General features: G+C 41.8%; 1 protein-coding gene across 1 annotated transcript; it reads left to right on the top strand.

Moving 5' to 3' along the window:
* The first annotated feature begins 1,631 nt into the window (after positions 1 to 1,631).
* LOC128754043 (cytoglobin-2) lies at positions 1,632 to 20,158 on the top strand. The gene is made up of 3 exons (XM_053856361.1): positions 1,632 to 2,126; positions 13,598 to 13,829; positions 17,003 to 20,158. Exons 1-3 carry the CDS (start codon positions 1,936 to 1,938, stop codon positions 17,165 to 17,167), a joined length of 588 nt encoding a protein of 195 aa, XP_053712336.1. The 5' UTR covers positions 1,632 to 1,935; the 3' UTR covers positions 17,168 to 20,158.
* Positions 20,159 to 21,026: the final 868 nt, after the last annotated feature.

Raw genomic sequence — 21,026 nt, 5'->3', positions numbered from 1 at the left:
CTTTAAAGCTATGGAAACTGTTCCATTTGCAGTCGAATTTTCAGAGTACTTCATTTGCAGTTAATGTATACAGTGGAAAAAATACTAGTTGGACCAGTCGCCCACTTGGCATTATTGTCAAATGTTTACTCTGCCATGAGTCATTAGTTTTAGAAGTGGTTTGATGAGACCCATTTAAGAACACCAGTGATCCCACATCAGGTTGTCCTTGAGCAAGACACTTTAAATTGCCTTTGCAGTCTTGGCAACTAGACTTTATTAAAAGTGTGTTTTACAGGGTTTGTAGAGATCATTTTCGAAGGACCTGCAGACAGAAATATTGAAGAAAACATTCACTGAAGGCCAGCACTCACTGCGACACAAGTCATTCACTTGAATTTAGTCTTCAGTATTTCCTGAAGGAGCTGCATGGCTAACAGTGGTCCACATGTAAAAAGTTCATATTGTTAGATCTGGTTTAGCGAAAGCGAAGAGCTGGTACTTTGCTGAAGTTAAGTTTTCTCCGTTCATGGCTCTTGATGACTCCAGCAGATAGCGCTGACAGTGGAGATTCCCTGGATCAGTTCAGGTCCAAAGCCGCAGCACATGAACAGGTCAGTCACTGGAGCGCGGTTAAACGCAGGCATGAGCGCCAGAAATCCTGAGATGAGATCGAAAACGACAGTTTTTCAAACAGGGCCTTTTGGTTCAAAACCAGCACTCTGCGACAGGATAACTGGCCCAAACTTTGTCATGACACGCTGCAGCGACTTTCATACTTTGCCCAGTGATGAGGGCAGAACTGTGAAATTGAAAACTGAGTCAGAAAAGCACATCATGTTGATATCATATCCCCAAAACCCAGATCTGAGAGGGATCGTGATTCACCATCCTCCTCTTGGTCCAAAATTTTTTTTGTTTAATAGCACCTAAATAATTCATGACGTTATTTTGTCACCATCAGTTGGAGCGGACAGTCCAGAAGGTTTGCTTAAGATATCATTTCATGCATTGCAGCTGGAACAACTTTATTGGAACACCTTCCTCCCTGGAATATTTAATCATCACCTTACATTTCTTGTGTTTATTCCTGTTTTTTCAAGCATTAACAATTGACACAGATGCAATCTTTGTTTTGTGTAAAAGACACTAAAAATTTGTGAAGTGGGAAACAACCAAAGGCGGTATTTATTTTTTCCTATAAAATGATAGAGAAATTTGAGCCTCCATCTGGTGTGCATCGCTGTTACTGGTGAGCAGGAGAGAAGCAATCAAATGTGCAGCATAAAATTGCGATAAAGTCAGATGTTATTTAATGACTCAAAAGGTCGTAAATGTCTGTTTGTTTTTGTTTATTTTTGTTTTATGTGCTCCGTACTCTTCCTGACTTCTGAGTTCGGTGGCACTTGGTTCGCCTTTCTGTGCGTCTCTGTGTATTTTATTGCATTAAAAATCTGTTAAATTGTAATGGTGACGAGTGGAAGTCAAAGCTCCCCCTGGATATTCACAACTTGGTACCGGTTTCCAGATAACATAAACAAAAAAGGTCTCAGAATATTTGAGAAAACATCCCTCTCTCTCTCTTCCCATCTCTCCACCCACTCCTCTCCCATCTTATTCCCCAGTCCTCACTCCCCACATCGACTCCTCTCAACTCACCAGAGCCTCCACATCTGCCTCACCAGAGCAGAGGAGCAGGCTGGGTGAAGAGTGGGGAGACCGTCCATCACTGGAAAGAGAACAAGTTTGGGGGTGAAGACGGGATCAGAGATCAAGTTTCCCACTTCTTTTATTTGGCTCTGAGCGCCATCGACCTCCACTCCTTCTTCTCACCCCTGTCTTACACCTCCAGCTCCCGCCGTGGGGTCTCAGCTCTCCGTCTCCCTCCCCCCCTCCCTCGCTCCCTACCTCCCCCGGGCGCTGCTGGGAGCCTCCGGGCTGCTGCGCCGCAGAAGGATGTCTCGCCGGGAGTCTCCGCCGCCACCTTCACCGACTCTGGTGCCTCAGATGAGGGGAGTCCGGATAGGAGAGGAGGACCGTCCGGAGAGAGCCGAACCGCTGTCCGACTCCGAGAGGGAGATAATCCAGGACACTTGGGGTCACGTCTACAAGAACTGCGAGGATGTTGGGGTGTCCGTGCTCATCAGGTCAGTTTCAGAGGAGTCGTTCCAAGTTCACTCGTGAACACCTCACGAGGCGAGTTTTTATTTGGTTTGGTCACCGTCGGGCGATTGCATTTATTCTTTATTCAATTTGTTTTGAATTTATTCAAATTGTTTTGAAGTGAGCTTCACATTGTGTGTGAGGATAGTTTTGTAAATATTTGAAAGCTAGAGGACAAGCTTAAAATAATAATAAAAATAGTAACCGGCAGTCCCTGGATGTAACTGTAGTTCTATGAGGGAAAGTGTTGCCTTGCTATTGACTTTGTTTTGGTGACCATGGTTGAATTAGGACACGGTCGTGAGATCAATGGATTACCCCATGCCCTGGAGTTCTGTCTCAAAATGTTCCAAATTTTGTATTAAAAAAGACACATGTTCACATTTTTGAAAGTGTAAATGTTTCAAATTCTGTGTGATGGAGGAGGTTTATCTTTATTGTGAGCCCAGAAATGCAAGGATGTCAGGCTAAGAAGTAAAGTTATCACCATTACAGACGCTGTGCCCTCCAACAGGTTTGCTTATTCTGATTCAAACGTCTTTCTTTATTCCAGTCAAACACTAGCATTGCCATGCGTTTATGTTGTGTTATATACACAGTGAACTGTTCGGATACCCCTCAGATTAAGACAAAAATCGTGTTAACAACTGACAAATTCTTATTACCACTTTTTCTCAAAGCTAACCATGGTGTCTAGGTCAAATGACACACAGACCACACGATGACCCTGTGCTGCACATTACTCTGGTAGCATCAACTGATCCTGTTAATCCCAATGGAGCAGTGTGGCTAGTCAAGCTTGGTCAGTTATACGATCATGCAAAGTCAGCACATAAATTATGAGCTTCGGTTTAACCTATAAAAAAAGGGAGGTGTCAAATACAGACTTGGATGCCAAAACATGCCATTTTAATCGAAAGTGCATCACCTTTGTTACATGGTAATACACTGATGTGGCCACAAACACTCATCGCTTGGGCTCTCAATAGGATCCAACCTCATCCTTGACTGACATGAAACACCTCCATTCACACTCACCTGTGTGTTCTACCATTATAGAAACACAGCAGTTTGCATCTGTCGACTCTGCTACCAGTGAACATCCTAATGTAGATAGATGTAGTTGTTCAAGAACCTTCCGCCATGCAGATGAAGGCTCTATATCAAAAGTGCTCTCGGTCACACTCACACTTCAATAACTGAGCTGTGAAATGGAATGGAACTACCATTTCTCCTTGTTAGATTCGCTTCGCGTCAGGAAGATGAAAAAAAAAAACAATGTTTGCCCTTCTCTCTGCTCATTCCTCTTTTTTATGAATCTTGAAGGTTGAATTCCACTCTTTTAAAATGCCATGCAGAGCGTTGAAAGCCGAGTGCAAAGGTTGGCAAACCAGCTGGATGTCAGTATTTATAAACAGAAACAGAAAGTCAGTCAAACACTAGCTGAAGGGCCTTGTTAAAATGAACACAGTTCCGCAGAGTAATCCGAGTGAGACAAACCGATTTTGGTTCAGGCTGATGAGCGTCCCAGAGCCAGAGGGAGGAAGGGGCAACGGGTGTCTTTTGTTAACATGCGTGTGCTCTTATCTGTGCTTGACAGAGAAGAGCATTGGCACTTGAATGTCTCTCTCCGTGCTTCGTTACGCACTCTCTTCCTGTTCAACCCTCTTTATGCATCTCTCTTCTCATTATTCGTCACATTTCTCTTCCCTTATTAAAATCAGAGGGGCTATCTTTTATTGAATGGTTTATACTTTTGTTGAATTGTTTATGTGAGTGTGTGTGTTTGGGTTACTGTCGGCCCTTTGCCTGGTGTGACGTATTCGTTTCTATACAGTGGCTGGTCGCCAACCAAGCTAGAGGCATGAAGATGAAAACACATCGTGTTGAAACTTTCTCATGAACCCAGCCACAGACACTCATGGATGATCACGTAATGAAAAGCAGAGCATCCTCATCTCTGCCACTTCTAACTCTGCTTCTTGTCTTGTCATGACGGTTCTCGCCACCGTCCTGTAGAGCTTCCCTTTCACCCTAGTTGCCACTCTTCTGTGGCACTCTGTCACCGATCACACCTGACAGTCATCGCCACCCTGCCTCCACTCTCATCCCCACCTTCCATTATCTATGACCATGGTAGATAGATCCATTTACAGTCCAGGTGTATATACATATATACAGAAATATACACAATTGTTTGTCTGAAAAACATGTTTTTAGTGCCAAATATGTCTGGTTGTTGTGTGGTCTGGTATTCCAGCTGAAGTTGTACAGGACTGGACTCCCTTTTTTCATCCATCAGTGAGAGTTATTGCTGATAAATAAATTTGAGATCTTTTCTAGCTGGGCAGACAACAGTGTTCCGCCATACTGTACCAAATACAATGTTGATGCTTATCACTGAGGGTCTATGAAATTACAGGCATAAAATTGTGGCTTGTCTGTACAAAAATAAAACTGAGCTCATTGATGATGATAAATAGCCATCCAGATGTGGTACTTTAAATCTGATCACCATATTTTCCTGCGTGTTCATACTGTAGCTGCCTTTGATACAAACAAATGCTGGACTATGTCTTGACTATCCATGTTCATGTGACCATTGACTTGCATTATGACGTGATGCCATTGCTGCAATGGAGAGAGGGACTCAGTTGAGTAGTAAATATAAAGGTATAACAGTGTGGGAATGAACAAAACACATCAAAAGAGCTGTCAATAATTATTATGGGATTCTAGAGTTGTATAGTTTTTGAGAGACGTGTTTCTGACGGGCTGCCAAGTCTTTGGGGGGGGTATCCTTTGCAGTACATTATAGGGACAGATTTTGTTCCAGGCTTTTTCTTCATTGGATCTCTCTCTGGTCCAGTTTTCCTGGGAACTGTGCGTCAAACCTAAGGGGCGGACAAATCCAATCTGCCTGCCAAGTCATTTTATGCGGCCCAAGAATTATACATGCGGTTGTTAAAAATGATATTTAATACTGCACCGAAATCTATATCATCTCCAAACTAAGTGCCTCTTGTGTCATTCTCTGGACCCAAAGAGGCCGCAGTTGCAAGCTAAACAGTTTATTCAAAGCAGACAGTTCCAATAGTCCTCAATATGAAATCCAGAACAGCGCTGGATGGCGGCAGAAACAATAAAAGTGAGTTGAAATCAAGAGAAGAAGCAGAATGAACACAAGAGGCCGGTGAAGCCTGAAGGCATGTATTCCTGCAGTGCATAAAAAAAAATAAGATTTTGAGTCACTTGCAAACTAAAAACATCCAGTCCACATGAAGTACTTCTTGGAACAAAGAGCAACAAATGGCGGAGTACTAGCGGCTGGTACCTGATCTAAACAGGCAACCTGTTGGTGTTCAGGGACAACCCTATTCAGTGCTGCTGTTGGGATGATTGTAGATTGTATCTAGCCATTCACACTGGCCTCTGAGAAGATCAATAACCAACCGGAAGCTGAACAGGAAGTTGACAAAATAAAATGCAACAGGACATAAAACTATGACCTGGAGATGATGTACACTGAAATTAATGTCCCATAATTCTTTGCACCAGGGTTTAAATATGTATTTTTGATATTTTATGTTTCGATTTTTTTAGCAAATATATTTCTACATTAAAATAAATACAATAATATACAATTAATACAATTACTATAAATAATAGAGAGGGCTCAAACTGTTTTACGTCGGGGCCACATCAAGTTATCAAGAAAGCAATGAAGGTATATGTGAACCAAAATGATCCATTGCAAACGAAGTAAGCTAGTTTTGAAAGTTTCTTGAGTAGGCGCTGGAATGCAGTTGAATATGAAGGCAGCAGTATGTGGATGTGGTGACACTAAGAGATAAAAAAACTACGCCCCCCAAATTTGAAAGTAGACAGAAGAAATGGGCTTAAAACAGTGAGCTTCTCCAAAATTAAATGAAACTGTCTTTATTCGTCCCACGTTGATAGTTGGATTTGTTTTGATACTTACAGTTGACATGATGAGCGCATGAAAGCCATGTGTCCTCTGTATGCAACAAAGATGGCCCCTTTGAAGAGACATCCCGGGTGAGAATAAGGCAGTATTTCAAACATGTTTTTTTGTACCACTTAATTCCCACTCACTAATGGATCTGACCTTGACTGAAAATGTGACTGAATAAGCGAGTTATTGAATCCTAGCTCAGGCATTTAACTGTAAAACCGTCTGCAGAGTCAGTTTTCTTGCCCAACCAAGAGCCTGTCTCATAGTATTAACAGGAGTACTCTCTTCATACTTCAGATATCGTGGGTAGCCCACAATTAAAGTTTGGCCATTTTTTTTGTTAGAACTGAATAATTCATGTTGGTTTCCAGCGTACCTAATACGAGACCTTTGGTTCAGGCTGTTCATCTCACATTCCCCTTTGGCTTTATAATAACCCTCAGAATCTAATCGAGGTCTGTTGAACAAGTCGCCATAATGACCGCTTGGATGGCTTCATTAATATTCATAGGCAGGTACAAAGAATCTGCTCAGACTTAAAAGTAGCTGCCTCTCACTCTCGACTATCACAACATGTGCTCCATCAGGAAGTGTGCACTTCTCTAGTTCATTTAAAATGTTTCATGGACGGACATAAAACGTGTTTGATGAGTGTTACATCTTAAATATGCTCTTTCATCAAAACCTTCTAACAGCTTTTAATAATCATAATCCGTCTTTATAGTGTTGTGGCGATGCTTTTAATGTGCACCAGTTCTCCTCTCTGACTCATCTCCAGTGTCATAAAGCTGAGCTATCTCTTTAGACACCCTCAGAGGATTAGAAAAATTAGTGGGGTACCAAAAAGTCTTCACAGGCTCCCCAGAGATGGTGAGAGGCTGTGTTTGAGCACATCATGGAGGTTTATCCAACAACGCCTAAGTCGGAGTGACCAGGCGAAGTTCAACCGCCTGCAGTTAGGAATTCCTGCAGGAAAACAAGCTGATCTGAGCAGAGTGAAGGGCATGTGGTAGGAGGTTGAACCACACTGGACCTGATCCATCGCTGCTCTCATCAAACTTCCCATTCCTCTGCATATTCAGATGAAAACCACACCTACAGATCGCATTACGTCATCAGTCCAGAAGTCAAGACAGCTTGTTGGGATCAGGATGCGCTGCACAGTATAAACAATTTGAGGACTTTAATGGAGTTACTGTTCAACCGAGATGAAGAAGTGTTTTTGGCTGTTAGGTAGGGGAACCTGTATTTGCTATGATGGCTCTAGCCAGCATTTCACAGCGTTTGACAGACATGACCTGCTACATTGCAGGAGTTTTGGAGAACCACTCATGCTCAGTCAGGGGGCTTTTTCAAGGCTTTGATGTCCACCACAATATGTATCCGTCGTCACTGGAGTTTGTGTAGAAGGTAGAGTTGTAGTCGACACCACACCGACCAAGACTGGAGAGTATCGAGAACGAGACCAACACAGTATGTATAATGAGTCTGATCCACAAAGGAGCTGCTGTGGGTGCAGTCACAAGTTGGTTAACCAATCAGGAGTCAGCTGAACCAACCAACACCTTGTACGTGTTTGGGTCTCCTCCTGTTTAGTTGCAATAACAAACGGCAGCCACTGTGGCTTTTGTGGATCAGTTTGAGACCCCTGTTAAATCAAAGAAACAAAGAAGAACAAAGAGCTGTGTTAAATGATTGAAGTGCTTCTGTAAGTGATATTTTGGATCAGAACTGGGTCAAAGTCATGAGCATGAGGCATTACCCATTTTTGCAGAACTTGTCACCTTTTCAATGTATACATAAAGTGTGTTTTGAGTGAGGCAGCCATTTTGTTCGACTTCAACCAAACATAACTAATAAAATACATTTTTATTTCACTGCAATTTCTAGTTGTTGGGAGAAATGGCAGCAAAAACAGAACCATGTTGGTGAAAGTAATTAGAGCAGCAGACCAAACCAAATGGGAAAATCGGTTAAAAACTGGTAGATGGGTTTATATACGCAAGGTGAGTCGTGTGCTGTTTTGGAGTCAGCTGTGCTTAATGGGCTGCAGAATCCGAAGAGAGCAGTGGCCACTCCTCTTGACCAGAACACAAATAAGGGAAAAACAACCAGAACCCCATGACATGCTCTCCATTCGGTCCTTCATTCAATTCTTCAGTGTTGTGGAAAAGAAGGGGTCATCTTAACACATCTAATGGATCATCATGACATCGCTAATATTTCTTCTACCTGTGGCACACAAACATTTAATTCAGGTTTTGCCTCATTTCCGTCACGGTGTCGTGGTACGCTGGAGCCAACCCCACACACTCAGACCTACAGGCTACTTAGATGCACAGCACAATTTGGGGTTAGCAAAGTCTGTGAAAGATAAAGGGAGGTGAAGAGAGTGAAGGCAGGATGTGGGTGTGGACGGGTGGAGACAGGATTGGTGCGGAAAAAAAAGCATTTTACAGATTAAATCACGAGGCAACACATTGTACATTTCTATTATGTCAATTCACTTTAACACCATTTCACGCTTTTGTGCGTGTGCTTAATCAGTCAAACGCAGCTGTAATGTTATTCATCTCATTCACATAAATGTATTGGTGACGGCGTCTGCAGAATTTTCTGTAAACCTGGAGTGTTTGTCCTGGCAGAACAAGAGCTTCTCTCAAAGAGGTGAGGAGTGTGCTCGCATTGTGACAGCTGGTTGTGCCAAGCTAGAAATGCTGGAGGCCAGCCAAGCCTTTGTGGGCCTGGCATGACATGGGATCTGGAGGATGGAGATGTCGTCTTTCTGGAGTGCCAAGGGCCAGACTCCAACTGGGAATTAATTGTACGAGCGCTTCTTGACAGCAAGAAGGTTTAAACTGGGTCAGAACACAACCCAGCACGTAATCAAGTAAAGCTGTTCTCTCTGTGCCTTTCGTTCACATATTTAATCAAGTATCATTTCAGTGTTATCCTTCAACCGTGTTCCGATGATTTGGTTTCTGACTGAAATCACTGATATGATGTCTCTGGTTGCTGCTCTGGGCTGAGCTCATCGCTGCTTTCTGTCCTGTCTCATTCTGATTTTATTGACATCCACTGGAGTCCATTTGCATGCTGGGAGATTCTTGTCTCAAAAGATAAGCTTTGTTTTATGGACTGTTTTTATGGAAAATCAATGTGGAGGCTTCACCTTCAGGCACCCAGCAGTCGGCTACTGACTGCAGAACAAAAGTCAGTGCCAGGTGTAGCAAGGACGGGACCATCATACTGGTGTTTCTTTGGTTATGTAGATCCTGTCGAAACACTAGCTCAACAATTCAAAGCACATAACCTAATCTGAGGCTGCACCTCCAGAGCAGCACAGCATGAAACAGAACACAAGTTTTTCGTGGCTCATTGCAGCGAGCCCGAGAGAGAGTTGCTCAAAATCAACAGTGTTTTTACTGAAGTGTATGATCCACGATTGTTCTGTCTGTCATTTGGATCCAGGATTCCTTCATTGATTGACTGCATTTGCAGTGTGTGTTGGATTTAAAGCAAAAATATCTCGAGTTTCGAAAGATGAGGCCAGATTTTGTTGAGGCGTATGCAGAGAGGGAAAGTTCATCAGCAAGACTGATGGACCCAGAGGCTGTGGCGTCCAGGACTACTTCACACTAGTTCTGCCAAACTGACGCTCTGCTAACTTGACCCACCCACACTGGACTGACTGACCTTTTTAACACGACTTGTGAGGCCGAGGAAGTTGCATTGGCTGCTGGAAATTAGTGACAAGTTGGGCATGAGTAATGTGTCTCGCGTTCCAAACAAGGTTGACCCCAAGATTTTTCCCAGCATGGGGGGTGTATCCGATGGAGGGTGGGCGAAGTTTGATGACCAGGAAGACCAAAGCAGAGTACGTTGTATATCATTCACCCTAAGGTCTACCTTACTTACACTGACCGTGAGGAAGCACTGACCTTTCGAGTCACATTCTCTCGAGAAAACAGCTGGTTAACAGCCCACTAAGATGGACAAGAATCAGGTCTCTAGTTTGGTTTATCCCCAACAGTCCGACCGACATTGTGCGACCCAACCCAGTCCCATTGTGTAACTGGTGGAACATAACCGCGAACATCCGTTATGTCCAGTTGATGGGCTGTGGTTGCTTATCTAGTTGAATGCAATATTAAGACAATAATAACATGGTGTATCACATAACTCTAGTCAAGGCCAACTGTATTACCAATTTACTCTGTAACCACGCCATGTAGTAACATGCTTTGAATAGTCAGTGCTGAACCATGAGCATTACAAACAGGTGTTTTACCTCGGCCATCACGCCAAAAAAATGACATCCCAAAATGACAAAATAAATGACAGAATAATGCAATGAAAGAGCGTAACAACACCAAATATCTGGTCAAACAGCAAATAAATCTTCTGCAACAAGCAATGTTCTCAATGAAACCCCCTCCGAAGCCATCCAGCAGCTAATATGAATATGAAAATGAAACAAAATGTGGTCATCAGGAACAGATCACGCTTTGATGCTGTTTCTCCAGACACAGGTCAAGTTATTACCATCCAGAGCGCCGTGAGATCACACTCACACAGCAAATGAATCATGTAAATATTAATGTGAAATGGAGATCTAGCGACAGTAATGAGAAATTCAGATCTCATTGTGTGTTCCCAAAGGTTTGCAGACTCACTGCTGCTCGCTTAGGGTTCCCCACTTGTAAAAACACAATTGTGCTTGTGCATTATGTAAACGCATATTGTGTTATACAGCACGAAAAGCCTCTACTGTCCAGATGAAACTTGGGTGAACATATATGTCCTAATGGTCTTTGCTAGGATGCTTGCGTTTCTTACAACCAGCTTGATCCAGAGCCAGATTGATGGTGGTTCTCTAGGGAGCCTGGACGCATGGCTGCCGGGTGGGCAAGTGCATTAAGTAATGCATTTAGCATTTATTGCAAATTGTGTTATGTCATTACGTAAAGGGGGGGCTTCATTACGTGGTGAAGTGAAATGTTATTACATTTTGAAGTACACACCTGTTGTATAGATCACTTGTAAATGCAGTGTTTGTTTCTCTGGTGTGTGCAGCTTGTATTCAACGTGTATTCATAAGTAACGGATTTAGAATTATCCATGTATTTCTGAGATTCAGGTGGTTGGTTGAGTCAAGCAAGTAGACAGAGAGGGACTGTACACCACAGCTAAGGTTCCCATTTACGGTTCGATTTTACTTAAAGATTCTTTTATTCAAATTGTATGCTGATTTCTTTCCTTTTAAAATGTCCACCTACCTCCAACACATTACGCAGAAATGGAACCAATTTCTCCTCAGCGGCCCTCAGATGCCGGGGTATTATTGGCAGCGAAACATATTGGAGCAACTTTTAGTGCTGTCAGATCTGCCGTCTCTCATGAATAGCAAAACTTGGTGAAATTAAAGGCAGCACTCCAGCACCTGCATCCAATTACCCTCTAATATTGGGACCATCTCGGAGCGACGAAAACCTCCTCGGTCCTTGTGACTGCAGCTTTGGAAAACATCCGCTTTTCGGCTTGAGCCGACGCTTGCAACAAATCATTTGCTTTTTCTCTAAAAGCCATCTGACTACATCTCGATTTTGAATTTGAATTCATTTGTGAAAGTTCACGCCCAGCGCCTTCAATCACGTTGTTTACTAAACAACCATAAATAGAAGATACTGGAAGATAGTAGGCACTGTAAACCAGGAGAGAAAGATTTTTTTCCTGTACAATTCTGAGAACGTCACAAGTGAGTCCAGTCATGCTACTTAACAAGCCGATGGCTGATAGTGCACTTTTAATTTTGCCGTTATTCTGAGATGACTGTCTTTTAATTGAGGTCACATCAGTTCAAGCAAGAAGTGTGTGAGCTTCAAAATAAAACTAACCACAAATCAAACTCAAACCATATTTTGAAACGTAAAGTAATGCAGAGATATAATTATATTGCATTTGTTTTTGTTTATCAATGACCTACCACACTTTGAATTGCCACTATTATTTAACAATTTCTGTAAGTTAGTGAACATTTTAATTATTAAAATTGAATAATATAGTGGATCACACAACTATCAGCAAAATAGGTATTTTTTTGGAGTATGAATCAGAAATAACTACCATTTGAATGAAATATATTCAGTTGATCACAATTTTCTGTCATCACATACCTCCATATTGCCTGAGGTGGAATGAATGGGCTCCAACAAACACATGACCCTGGTAAACTAGCAATACATGCATTTTTTTTATTAGTATGTTGTGTTATGACTATTTCTGTTCATGTTATTCTTATTTCCTGGGTGTAAATTTGGGAACCCAAGATGAGAAGGTAAATATTCCTCGACAAGAGGAAGTGGGTGGACGTGTGAGCTGTGACCAGCTTCACTGATAAATCATAGTGAACTTGACAGCCATAAACTGGAGCTCTGCTGTCTTTGGTGCCTTGCCCTCCCCAGGCACGCCGGCTCTGTTACGGCTGCAGATAGATGATACGAAAAGCCCCGACTTGCTGTCTGGAGCGAATAATTATAATCATAAATACTGTAGACTAATGAGGAACCTGGTTCTCTGGTGAAGCTGCGTCTGGTAGGAAAAATGATTAAACTCTGATTGGGCCGGAGCAGCTGCTCCGCAGATGATATGGAGAATGTCACATTTGCAATAATGAGAGGCTTCGCTTGCATTGTCGTGGCATTGTATTGTAAATGTTCCTTTTAATTATTTTTCCTAAATAAAAAGGTGTACATTGTTTCCTGTTTTTGACAGCAAGACAATAGAATTCAATGAAAAGACACCATTTAAAAAAACAATTATCAAGATAAAAGGAACATTTCTGTCCAGAAGCGCAAACCTCCATTAACAACAACCAAAGTCAAAAAATATATTTTTTGCGTAGCTCTCTTGATGGGAAGCAGAAATGACACCCATATATTAAAATGTTTAATTAAATTAAAATGATGTAATTGTTGTATTAAAATGTTCTTATTACATGTTGCTATATACTACACCCAAATATAGCACGAAGCAAACAGTTACTCAAACAGTTATTTTCTTTTTCTCACATTATAAAGCAGGGACCATGATGAAGCATGGTCACCTCCTCCATCCTATAATACTACAACAGTTCTACCTATGCCTCAAACTCTCCTCTGATTCAATAGTTGGTGGCTCAGATGAGGGTGGCGAGGGGGGAGTTGAAGACAGCTCAAGTTGGAAGGTTGTTTAAGTGCTGTTATGTTGAGGAAAGTGGGAGTAAAACAAGGAACATTGAGGCTGAAAACAACTATACAAGATCAAAAAGCTGTGTACAGAGTGTACAGCAAAACCAAGACTTGGATTCAGAAGTTCTTAAAAGGCATTTTGGAAATCACCCGTCACATGACGCTGCAGAACTTTTGTTCTCACCTGCCAAACTGGTTGCCGTCCCGCTCGGATGTCTAAATCTTACTAGTCCTTTTACTTTTGTCGTAGGTTCTTTGTCAACTTCCCATCAGCCAAGCAGTACTTCAGTCAGTTCCAAGACATGGAAGATCCCGAGGAGATGGAGCGAAGCGGCCAGCTGCGGCACCATGCTCGCAGGGTGATGAACGCCATCAACACCGTGGTGGAGAACCTTCACGACCCGGAGAAGGTGTCAGCGGTTCTGGCTTTGGTAGGGAAGGCCCATGCAATCAAGCACAAGGTGGAGCCCATGTACTTCAAGGTACTACAAACCTTTTCACTTCTTTCATGTCCAACCCTCCCATCCTATCCCCAACCATTTTCTCCATACTAAGTATGTATATGGCACTTTAAACCCATTACAGGGGCCTTATTGCACATAAGTGCAGGTCCACTGATCCCACTGATGCACAAGACACGTGGCACCTAGGATGATAACAACAACAACAAACATGGAGGAATCCCTGGACAAAAGCAAACAAAAGCATCTGTTTGCTTTTGTTCAGGGAGGTTTTTCACTACACAATGGCCAGGGTTTCCACTTCTCTGAATGGACTTGATTCTTATAGATATAGAAATTCTTACACAAATATTTTCAAGACATTAAAAGAGCTTTAGTTTAAATAAAGTGATATAAAAACTTGAATATTGCCACCATGGTGATTTATTGTGCTATTGTCAAACTGATGCAAAATAAACAATATTTTGTTGTTTAAATGTATGTATGGGTCCATCATTTGATTCACTAATATACCAAGTTCAATAAAAACAATTTTTTATCTCAATTAATCACACTAGATGTAAGTTAACTTGCGATGAATGGAAAATTTGTCATGTTTTGCATATGTTCTCAATGTAACTTTGACCACTCACACAAGAGTGGTCAATAATGCTAAGTTTGTAGCATGTTCTTGAACTTTTCCAGAGCCTCTGAGGTCATCCTAAAGAATATTCTTGACTGTATCTGTCACGTCGGGTTGTTATTGTAAACTCATTTGCATGTTGCGTCGATAACATCTTCTTTTAAGTTACATTTAGAACAGATGCAAAATGTGTCATACATTTGAGTTAACGCTCCCTCGCAGCAACACATTTCATTTTTCAAGACACTGGTTAAAAAGTTGCTCCATGAAGTTAGTCAGTGCCGTTACTTGTGCCATCAATAGAGTGATCCTTTGTGGGTTACATGAACACGCTTTCGTGATGTCAGTTGTACAGTAATGAGAGCTGTAACCAAAAGGAATGGGCAAAACCCGAGCGCTTTGTGTAGACACCATATTTGTTATTTTTCCAAGTAAATAACAGGTAAATGGATGACCATCATTCTTTCTCACTTCAGCATGTGTTAAGGTGACGTTTCAAGTTGCTGTAGATTAGTGTTTTTCAACCTTTTTAAGTGATGGCACCCTTGGTTCATCCCAAAAAATCCAGAGGCACACCACCAATGGAACCTCGGCCAAGGTGCAGCTGCAATAAAAGTCCTATAGAAAATCTCTATTCATTTGTAAAAAAAAAACTGCAGCTACTGACACTCTTTTTCCAGGCTGAAACAAATTGCAGAGCAGTAGTAGAGTAAGTATTTGTTTCATACGTGTCCAGAAAGGGGCGGGCAACATGCCAAAGTATATCATTATTTATTCATTTATTTACTTTAAATAACTGTTTCGATTTTATCACTTCTCTTTTGAATGATTTTATTGTAGTTTTTGAGTTTCCAGACAAATCCTCAGCATTCTTTGCCTGAACTTGGTTTCTCTCTTCACACATTTATTTTGCGCATTTAGTTTTTCGGCAACTTTTAAACCACAAAGCAAACTTTGTCAGTCCATGAGTGTCAATAAAGTTTTGAAGTGAGGCGTCACAATAGCCGTCAGCTCTGTCAGCTCTGCGGTGCAGACAGTCTTTGGCGTTGTGGGTCCGACAAGGATGAGTCCCTCCATGGTTCTGTGGTGAAAGAGTGTGGTCAAGTTAGAGGCGCATCAGGTTTAAAAACAGCTGAAAGTTGCGCATGTGAGCAGCTTCTTGGCTGTGAGTGTGTGGGAAGAGGAGCACCGCGCACCACAGCAGCGCTGCTTTGACTGATGGACAGATCAGCGCATCAACACACTGGAGCTCTACAGTAGAGTGTGTAGAGAGAATGTCAGCGAATCCATTTGATCTCCTCAGGTTGGTTGTCATCATATCACCCACCTCTATCTCACAAATGAGGTGAAATTGGATCATTTTCCCGAAAACCGCTGCTGTAGATAACTCTTTAAATACAGAAAAAACGTAATTGGGCCCCTTTACAGTCGCCATTTTCACATTTTCAAGTCAGTGTGCACTGGTTCTGATCAGATGATATGGACCTACAGGATGTCACACAGTCATTGAGAAACAAGTGTAAGCTATAATAAACAATAATGCTTCTGAATGTAAACAAAAGCGACAGGGAGCCGGAGCGGGTAGCTGAATTGGACCGATGTGCTCAGGCTTGTGTGTTACAGGAGCATCTTGACCACCGTGAGCAGGCAGCAAAGGCAGACAGATCCCCCAATATCACTCCATGAAAGATACATATGATTTTAACACGATGAAGGAAAGTAATGTTTGAAATCCCTCCCTACAGTAAGGCTCCACTAGGTCATATGCACCATTTCTGTCGACTGCATTTCTTAAATCAGTGGATTACATCCAGCATTTGAAGTCAAGAGTAAGAAAGAGGCGGTAAAAAGTGGAGGGGAAGCGCATACACAGTAGTTGGAATAAAAAAAAAAACATTTGAAATAAAAAATAACTTGTAATTATGCAATAATTCTGATTCAGAAAATCCTCGTCTGGTTCTGGGGCTTTAACTCCCCAAGTGTGTTCATGATAAATGCGGCTGGGATGAAAACACATTACCACTATTTTAAAAGCTCCCGATTCCCCGCAGAATGTGTCGCATTCACTTCATGAATAAAGCTTTCAGGCAATCATAACCACCTGCTGCGTATTCAGTATGTTGACGGTGTCCCCGTGTTTATGACTCATGAGCTTGACTTTCAGATGTCTGTATGTGTTTCTGCTCGAGAGAATCAACGAGGGAGACAAAGATTTATCTGTGCAATTATTTTGAAAAAACAAAAACAAAACAACACTATTCATCTCATGCTGCATCTTTTCAAAGGAATATTGTTTGCTTCTAAAACAGATTTAGCGAGTCTATTTAAAGTGCGCACATTTGTTTTGACTGGGATGTGCCCTACTTTACTTTCACGCTCATATTGTTTCATTTTTGTATAGACTGTCCACCCACCACTTTCATGCCTCTCTGTCCTCATGTTTAATTCTCACCTGTCTCGCCCACTGCTCAGCTGCAGAGACTTCTTTTTGTTCCACTCTACTGCCAATACCCTCTGAAGGCTGGCTTTCTCTTCACAATCCTCATGTGTTTTAATCCCATTGCTCTTTCAGATTCTGAGTGGAGTGATGCTTGAGGTCTTGGCCGAAGACTTCCCGGAGTTCTTTACGGCAGAAGTGCAGATGATTTGGACCAAACTCATGGGGGCGGTGTACTGGCATGTGACAGGGGCCTACACAGATGTGGGCTGGCTCCAAGTCTCCAGCTCAGCTGTGTGAAAACATACTGTGTGTAGTCGCTGTGCGGAAGTTTCCTGTGAACTTTAGGGAATGGAAATAAATAAAAAATAATGTGCTGTCATGACAGTAGCCGACAAGCTTTGTTAGAGAAGGTTCTCTTTGAGATAATACAGACATGCAGTTGATGTAAACATCCTTTTTTAAATTTCAGTAAAATGACATCCTAAGCTTTTCTTGCAAATGACCCCTTAACAGGCGATAAAAGTTGGAAGCTATTTCAACTAAGGCGATCATTATCTCTCATAATACTGTACTATTCATATGTGTGATGCAGCCCAAAAATACATGACATGACAAAACAAAACAAGCTCTGTGACACAACTTGCATCCTCACAATCTGACTTAGTATATAACTTAGGTGGTTAAGTCGGCTTTAGAGCTACGTAGCGTTGACTGTGGTGCGAGATAAATGTTTTATAGCACGTAAAAAAAAACATGTAAATACACTCAATACCATCCTCGCTCACGTTTAATTGGCCACTCATGTAATTGTGCTTCATTTTGAATGGAGCTAAACGTCATTGCAGATGCCAATAATCCTAGCATTTTTCATGCTGAATAGCGAACAGGGCAAATATGCGGAGTCGGTATTTTAGCTGGACTTTAGCTATTTTTTTGAGCTCTATATCACAAGCTTACTCAAGATAAAACCTCAGAAAATGATTTGTTTGGACGTTCATTTGAATACTAAAACAACAAAAATGCAATAGCACATAAATGCTATCTTTAAAAAACGATCTTAAAATTCTGTTTTATATAGATTTCTTAACCCCTTTATTGAACAGATGTGTTGCTGTCTGTAAACAAATATTCTAAATGACCAATTCACCAAGTGTATTTCTCTGCACACGGCATGTGAATGATGCCGTGAGTCACCAAATTGGACCGAGAAGCTAAGTGTGGGGGAACATAGAAGCCCCCTCTGAAAAGACCATGGAGCTACTGACTGTTAACAGATTCTTCATGTTCAGCTGTATCCTCATGTTCAGGGGACTTGTGTCCTCTTTCGTCTCTATTGAAGAATTATGTGCTCTCAATGTCTTGTTGATCTAACTAGAGTGTTTGTATAAGTGTAAAGTGGGCACTTGTGCATACTTTTATACCTCTGTTTACGGCTCATTGCTGTGTTGGGCCAGTAACAATGCTGTTGATTTACATTGCTTTTGTTCTGAAAGCAGCATGCCTCGAGCCTGAGATGGAAAATGTCAGCTCCGTGACACAGTCGCAGACCACACACGTACTCATTCACGCTTTCATGCTAATATTTACACCACTGCCACTAACGCAGCCTCTTCGGCATCCCATCTGAGATGCATTCGAGGAACCGTTGAGGGTTTAGAGGCTATCCAAACATGCGAGCAAGCGGAGGGCGAGTTGCGAGTGTCAAAAAAATGAATCACCTCCCCTTAGCCAACCTGCAGTGCTGTCCTTTATACACAACATTTACAATCCCTGCATTCCCAAACATGCACTGTGATTCTGTTTAGGTGGGTCATTCGTTCATATCCCCAGACAGCATCTGCCTCATCGGCCCATCCTCCTATCTCACCCACGTCGCCATCGCATCTGGCACTAATACGTAAATAATGAGCCTCCACTGCTCTTTCATTCTGCCATTCATCCACCGGAACAACCGACTGCCGGGGAAAGGGCCGCATCACCGAGAAGAAAACAATTACCAACAGGCCGATGCATTTTAAACTATGAATCAATTATTGCCTAATACGCTGCGCTGGCAGCGACCTCTCGTAATCACTTCGGATAAACCAACTCACTGACAAACTGTTAGGAACTTAGTCTGTTAAATGCTTTTCAATTAGAGGAGTCCGTGTTGACAATTTATGGAAAGGTCAGTCAAGGACTGAAGCCAGGGACGGGGGTAGACTGAGAAGCCAAGGCTTGCTGAGCTGTTTTCTCCTGCTTATCTGAGGTGGCGGCAGGTGAAAAATAAGCCTAGACAAACGGAAACAGAACCATCATGGCACCTTCCTCGAGCAAATATAAGTTAAGCTCAAGCATGATTTTTGGACGATACGATGACCAGCTTTAAAAGACAGTAGGGGCAATGGCTGCTATGTATGGATCAGAGCAGAGTGGAAGATAGTCACATAGGAGGAGAGGAGGGCTGATCAAGTTTGGAGAAGTTAGGGTGGAGGTTATGGTTTGCACACATGGAAAAGGAGGAAACAGGGAATATGTCAGACGCATAGAGTGAGATCCTCAGTAGAGTAGAAGTAGAAGACTAAGAAGGTGCGGCACCTGCGTGACCTGACTGGTCAGGTGGTCAAACAAACCCTCACACTTCAGCTCTGTCAGCAGTAATGCGGTTTTGAACAGTAAAAACCTAGCACTCTCCCACATCTGACGTCAGCCTCTCTTTGATGTGTGGGCTGCTGTTTTGCTCAAGTGACTTGTCGTTTAGGAATACTTTCACTCAGAAGAGTTTTTCTGTCCCATTGTTTATGCCGCACCATGTGGTGCGAAACCCATCTGCAAACACACTTAATGGAGATAAAGCACTGCTGCTCTTGTGCAGCCGCCGGGTCACTGCCTCGGCTCGGTTAGAGCAGACGCAGTTTGACTCGATTAACCACCGCAGTTATGTAGGGACACACACACCATTCACCGAAAGTTATGGATCACCTCTGTCTTTTATATGTGGCCATGCACAGACGTGCGTCTCAGGCATGGCCTTGCATGCCGAGTGAGCCACACCAAACACATGCTTCACTCACACCGTCTTAAGCAACACAGCGGTACATGTGTGGTGGTGTTGTGGTGGTCAGTCATTTGAAAAGTTTATTTTTTTATCATACCTATTAGAAGGATTCTACGCAATGTTTTTGGAATACTGTATGTCTTGATATGTCCATGTGAGACAGCTTTGTAAGTTAGAGCAAGTGCAGTGGCTTTCCTGTGTCTCAGCATGTTTGTACAGACGTGTTGAAATGAATAACACTCGTCATTAAAATATACTTGTACATTATTCCGGCGTGGCTTTTTTGTGTTGCGACCCTCAGTAATGCCACAAGCCAGATGGCCTCAGATCATCGCTTCAATAAAAAGGCAGGAATAAATTGCATTACCATTGTGACCATCTGTTACATGCAGGTTGCATCACCGGAGAAAAGTGAGACTATGATTCCAGACTTTTTTTTTTATATATATATTTTATTTTTAATGAAGACAGAATTCTTCACTAAAGGGACAGAAAGCCTACAACCTTCCCATCAGCTGGGGTATCAAAACAAAACCTCAATGTTAGTTGAATGGTAGGTATTATTTAAGTCATGTTGGGGAGCACAGATGCAAAGCTCAAAATGCGCTTCTGCAGTTGTGCGTATCAATAGGATTTTGCATTTGAAGATTGCGCTGAATATCCAGACGGAAAAATATTTCATTTCATGATCATGAATGTCTTACCTGATATGAATAACATGAGCAACATAATGACAAAAAAGCATGTTTACAAATTGCTGCCCATGAAACAGGAAATGTACAATAAGCGCACAATAAATAAATAAATATTTAAAATAATAATAATAATAATTAGAACAAAAAAAATGTTTTATTTTATTTTATTTAACAATTTGCTCTCAAGACAACAGGGAACCTTTGTAAGTGCAGTGGTCCACTGATCACACTGATGCACAAGACACGTGGCAGCTAGGATGATAACAACAACAACAAACATGGAGGAATCCTTGAACAAAAGCAATCTGTTTTTTTTTTTTGTAGCATTTTTGTTAAATGGTCAGATATATATATATATATATATATATATATATATATATATATATATATATATATATATATATATATATATATATATATATAT

The sequence above is a fragment of the Synchiropus splendidus genome, chromosome 2 (genome assembly GCF_027744825.2).
Source record: "Synchiropus splendidus isolate RoL2022-P1 chromosome 2, RoL_Sspl_1.0, whole genome shotgun sequence".
Taxonomy (NCBI): domain Eukaryota; kingdom Metazoa; phylum Chordata; class Actinopteri; order Syngnathiformes; family Callionymidae; genus Synchiropus; species Synchiropus splendidus.
Note: the sequence above shows the minus strand (reverse complement) of the source record. Positions and strands in the feature narration are given on the sequence as shown.